The 5902-nt window shown below is 46.0% G+C and overlaps 1 protein-coding gene across 1 annotated transcript; it reads right to left on the reverse strand.

Annotated features, from left to right (window-relative positions):
• Positions 1–1697: 1697 nt before the first annotated feature.
• LOC308437732 (olfactory receptor 5BS1-like) lies at positions 1698–5478 on the reverse strand (the record flags this gene model as incomplete). The annotated part of the gene is made up of 2 exons (XM_080938864.1): positions 1698–1860; positions 4715–5478. 2 exons carry the CDS (start codon positions 5476–5478, stop codon positions 1698–1700), a joined length of 927 nt encoding a protein of 308 aa, XP_080794990.1.
• Positions 5479–5902: the final 424 nt, after the last annotated feature.

The following is a 5902-nucleotide window of genomic DNA, read 5'->3' on the forward strand; positions in this document are numbered from 1 at the left end:
ATCAGCTTTTTTTTAAAACAAGTAATTTATTGCTACAGAAGGTTATCATACAACTGCATGTACAGAACAGTCTTTAAAATATCTTTTCTGGTCTGGAGAGATGGCTCAGTGGGTAAGAGCACTGACTACTCTTTCAGAGGTCCTGAGTTCAAATCCCAGCATCAACATGGTGACTCACAACCATCTGAAACGGGATCTGATGCCCCTTCTGGTGTGTCTGAAGTATACTCATATATAATAAATGAATAAATTCTTTAAAAACTGTACTTTCCCTTAGTTCGGCTTTTGTGTGTTAAGTGGGAAAAAACTCTGTAAGTAAAGCACACTGACCATGTTCTCTAGTACAAGGTACGGCAGAGGACATTTGAAGTCAGCACTAGCAGCCCTAAGGAATGCACTGGTGCCTGGACTCTTCTTTCCCACACTAGCTTGCAAATTTATCATTCAATAATTAAAAAGGATTTGCAGAATTACCAGTTGTTTTGTAAAAACAAATGTTAGCTTTTTGATTCGGTCAAACATGATTATCTCAACTGATAGACAGCTTTACTTCCAAGTGAAAGGACAGTCAGATGGGATGATGAGGGTGCTGTTCCCTTCCTCTCCTATGTACGTATCACACCACCAAGCCACACTCTACCCTTTATGGCAGCAGACATGACATAAGCAGTTCTCTTGACATCTGGGAAGAAGCAGAATGGGAAACTGAGGTTCTGTCTGGGTGGACTCTTGTGAGCAGTGTCCCGGAGGATGGCAGCTGGGCATTTGTTCTGCCTCTGCAACTTCTCTTCCCTCTAGGGCTGGAACAGTTCTGGAAGCTGAAGCTACTCAGGTTCTGTGGGAGGTCAGGTGGGAAGTGGGAAGGCGTCCTAGAGCCCTCGCTGAGCTCAGTGAGGATGCTGGATAGTGCTCTACAAGATGGAGTCCCCTGCATCCTCTTCTGATTCTCCTCTGGGATATTTTCTCTGACACAATCCTTGGCAAGGCAACGTTCCTCTTCAGGGTTCGGTCCCTTCCCTTCCTCCATCAGTCACTAATCTCTGTCATTTATCTAATGTAACTATTAAGTAACTGCATATATGAAACCATAGGGACACAGAAGCTATTAGGAGTTCTGTCCTCAGGACACTTAAAATTGGTTGGTGGTCCTCACCTTCTGAGTCTCCTAGGCTCACACAGGAGAAGAGCATCTTCAGATGGATTAACTACTTCTTCATTCAGCCCTGAGGTGGCTCACAAGTAACTACTGTGGATTGGGTGAGCTGGGCCTCCACACAGGACTCTAGAGACACAGTTAATTTGTTTCTTTTTCAGATACTTTGACTTTTAGGCCTTGCAATGAAATTTTGGGGGTGGGTAGGAAAGATGGAAACAAATGGGAGTTGAATCTAACTGAGGCAAGTTGATACTTACACAGAATATGGCACTGTTCTCCCTGGTGGTCAGAGAGACTGATTCACAGAAAACCAATAGCATGGAAATGAATAGTGAAGCTCCGAGGATTCCCTAGTTACTAAGAGGGTCTTTTGGATGGCTCAGGTGTCACTGCTCTATTCTGGAGGATTCCTAATATCCCGCCACTTGGAGCAGGGCAGCAGAGGATGAGAAACTATTCTCTGGAGGGGACAGAGAGATGGCAAGACCTTTTCCAGCACCTTCCCTACAACTCCTACCCCTGATGGAGCAGGAGAGTCTGCCTACAAGGTCAGTCTGCACTTCCTGCTCAGCATCCTCCTCAGAGCCGCCTTGACGTCCTTGTTTTTCAGGCTGTAGATGAGGGGATTTAGCAGTGGGGTCACCACACTGTACTGCAAAGAAAACACTTGTTCCAAGGCTGAGCCGGATGCTGGAGTCATGTACCTTAGGAGGAATTACACAAAGGAGCAACGTGAACTCAGGAACTCAGGATGGGGATCAGGATACCACCCAAGTCTGTGGTCCATCCCACTCCCTCAGAGTGCTCAAAGTGTACCTCAGGGTCACCATGGCAACAGGGGACCTGTCAGCACCAACTGTTCACTAAGTTCTCTTTGTGGTCAGGCTGGGTGTTAGTTTGGAACCTCATTCCACTGTCATTGTCACCCTCACTGGGAAGTCGGTCACTTCTGCCCTCACAGGCTTCCAGTCAGGAGTGAATGCACAGAGAGGAGAACAAGTTCTGTGGACTGAGGGGCTCTGGTAAGGATCAGACCAAGTCCTTTCCACCTCCTTCCCACTCTTCCAAGCCTCATGGCTTGTAGCCATGACAACAGCACTACCCCTTTTCTATAATCACAACAATTCTGAAACAGGAGACTCTCACTCAGTGATGATTGTTTCCTTTGTAAAACTACTTGTCTAGTTCACAAAATTGATATTGTTTCTCACATCATGGCCCTGACAATTACTCTCAATCACAGTAAATTATCATCATCATCATCATCATCACCATCATCACCACACCCTGTGTGTTGGAGTGTTTGCATGTACATGTGCATGTGCACTGTGTGAATGCCTGGTACTCATGGTGTTCAGGAGATGGATCCGGGTCCCCTGGAGCAGGATGTTGTGAGCCTCCATGTAGGTGGTAGGAACCTAACCTGGGTCCTCTGCAAGAGCAGCAATTGTTTCTAACCACTGAGCCATCTCTTCAGCCCCAGCACATTATTTTTATAATGCCTGGCAGAACAATTTTTTTAGTTTCACTTTTCTTTGGCTTATGAAGGAGCCAAAGTCTGTGAATAACGTGAGAGATGAAAGTGGATTAAGCAGAACATGTGGCGTCAATTTAACATCCTGAGATTAAACCATTGGATGTATCTAAGTATTTCTCGGGTTATTTCTCAAAGAAACATCATTATGTTTTTCAACAGCATCACCTTCACTGGGACAAATGTGACATATCCAGAATGTTCTCATGGACTGTGGACTTGATTTAAAAGGTCGAGGGCTGGGGAGATAGATAGCTCAGTGGTCCGGGACTCAGCTGTGTTAATGGAGGACTGTAGTTCACTTCTGAGCACACGTCAGACAGCTCAGGCCCTCCTGTACCTCTAGCTTCAGAGGATCTAATGTCCTCCGGAGATCTCTGCACACATGTGAGTGCATGCATACACACATACGTGCACAAACCCATATACTCACAGACACACATGCATGTACATTCACAGATACATACATACATACATACACACACAAATAAACATACATACATACATACATACATACAGACATACATAAATACACAGACACACATGGACACACAGACATACATAGATATACACACATACACCTACATACAGACACACATATACCCATATATACACATACACACATACATACCTATATACCTATATATGCACACACTTACATCCATATACTCATGCATGCACACTCACACATACTCACACATACATACTAACATACAAACATACACACAAGTACATACACATTTATACATACATACATATACATACAAACACAGAAGAACACAGACATACACATACACACATGCATACATGCACACTCACACACATGCATATACACATATGAACAGAGACACAAACATGCAGACATGTGCACACATAGTCTTTAAGGGGAAGGTATTTAGCTATCTATTATTTTAAATTATCTCTTTTTCTAAATTTTCTGTGAAATCAGTAGGAGAAATCTTATGGACGCTTTATGGCATCTCTGACATTTATCCTCAGCTGTGGGGAGCTCTCCCATACCCAGCTTTACCACATCAATTCTCTCCCTGACACAGCAAAGGGGAAAAACACTAGGCAGTGTACTCACATCCAGCTCAGCAGCAGAAGCACAGGCGTTATTTATCTGTCTTAGGTAGGGGAAGCTCAATGGTCACAGTTCTTCCTTGAGACAGTGCAAGATCATGGGATACACTTAGCTGGGGCCACTGCCATCTTGCTTTGGGATTTCTGATGAATACTTCATCCCTCTGCAAACTCAAGCTGTTTACCTGACATGGGGGTTAAAGCAGTAGGAGTGACCTCACACCAATATGGAGCCTGGCTACACCCAGAAGTTAGTGAACAGTTAGTGCCTAATAATAACAGTGTGGACCAACTGTGCTGACATCAACTTGTAGTCGGAAGGGAGCTGGTGTCTCCATCAAAGATGCTGGACTTCTCTTCTTTTCAAGCACTACATAAAAATCTACCAAAGATTCTAAATTTTTCTTTGAGAACTCAAATTGTAGATTAGTGAGGCATAAAAATGTGTAGTCTTTACCTAAGCTGCATTCTAGAATAGACAATTCAGACTGGGTAAAAGTACACTGCCCTTCCTTTTGGAGAAAGGGTTTCACTGGGCAACCCCAGCTTTGAACTCGTTATCCTCTTGGTACTGGGGATTGAAGGCATATGCCCCTCTGCCTGGCCTACAGGGTCTCCCCTCTCTTTCTCTCTTCCCCCCACCCAATCACTTCTTTCCTCCTTCCCTCCCTCCATGTCTCTTTTTTTCTCTCCCTTTTTACGACCTTTCCTCCTCCGTCCTTTTTTTCGGTCTCTTTGCTTTCTCTCCCTCCCTCCTTCCACATTTGCAAACCTCTCAGCCAGTTTACTGCAGAGCTGTAGAGGAGCTAAAGTCCTTAATAATCCCATACAGAGCCTCAGAATGGCTCCTTCTAGCCACATGGCTATGCTGTTCTGTAGGTCAAGGGTGGTTAGGAGAGGGATGCTCGGCACTTCTGAGTAGGGACTATCACGTGACACACCTGAACACTCCTGAACCATAAAAGATGGTAACCACAAGGAAATGGGAAGAACAGGTGGAGAAGATCTTGCTCCGACCGGTGGCCGAGTTGATGCCCAGGGCTGTCTTGATGATTCTGCTGTAGGATCCCAGCAGGAGGACAAGTGAACCAAACCCCAAGATCCCGAAGGTGGTCAGCATGGAGGCAACAGTCGTGTGGGGGTCAGAACAGACCAACAGGAGCACTGGAGGAAGCTCACAGGCAAAATTGTGGATGAGGTTTGGGCCACAGTAGTTCTCCCGAGCTAACAGGAGGGTGTTTACAATGGTAACAATCATTGCTATGGTCCAGGATATAGCCACCATCCCAAAACATACCTTTCCATTCATAGTGACCACATACAACAGAGGGTGGCACACAGCCTGGAACCGGTCATAGGCCATGGCGGAAAGGAGGCAGGCTTCTGCAGCTCCACAAAATAGGACCAAACCGACCTGAACGAAACACCCAATGAAGGATATGGTCTTACACTCCGAAATAAGGCTCCTCAGCAACTTGGGCACAATGACCGAAGAATAGAAAGCATCCACAAAAGAGAGGTATCTCAGGAAGAAGTACATGGGGGTACGGAGGTGGGCGTCAAAGCTGATCAGCATCAGCATCAGCAGGTTGCCCCCGAGGGTCAAGAGGTAAATCACCAAGAACAGTACAAAGAGCAGTACCTGGCTCCAAGGGCTGCCGGTTAGTCCCAGGAGCACAAACTCAGTGACATTTCTAACTTCCATGAAGCATTCAACCTGAGAGACCAGTACTGAAGAGATGGCTCAGCTGCTCTGTTGACTGTGGGCCCAGGATGGCGAATTGCACTGCTGGGCTGACATGGGGGGAGGGCAAAGCGGGGTGTGGGCAGTTGCCCGGATGTGGCTTTACTTCTCTGTGGATCCTCAGTACTTTCTAGCTCAGGGCAGTGAGCTCCTGGCCGAAGTGGAGGTGTGTGGAAAACGTGTACAGGAGACCTGGGGAGACAGTGAAGGGGAAGGAAGATTAGAAATCAGGAGGAAGAATGGGAGGAAGCTGAGGGCAGATCCCAGGACACTGAGAGGCTTCTGTTCTCCTTCCCAAGAGAGTGAAGTTCAAACTGCAAGAGGAATGACTGGTCTAGGAAATCAGCAGCAAACATTTTGGCCTCTAGGTGACAGACCATAGTGA

Source organism: Micromys minutus, assembly GCF_963924665.1.
Source record: "Micromys minutus genome assembly, chromosome: 27".
In the NCBI taxonomy this organism is placed as follows: domain Eukaryota; kingdom Metazoa; phylum Chordata; class Mammalia; order Rodentia; family Muridae; genus Micromys; species Micromys minutus.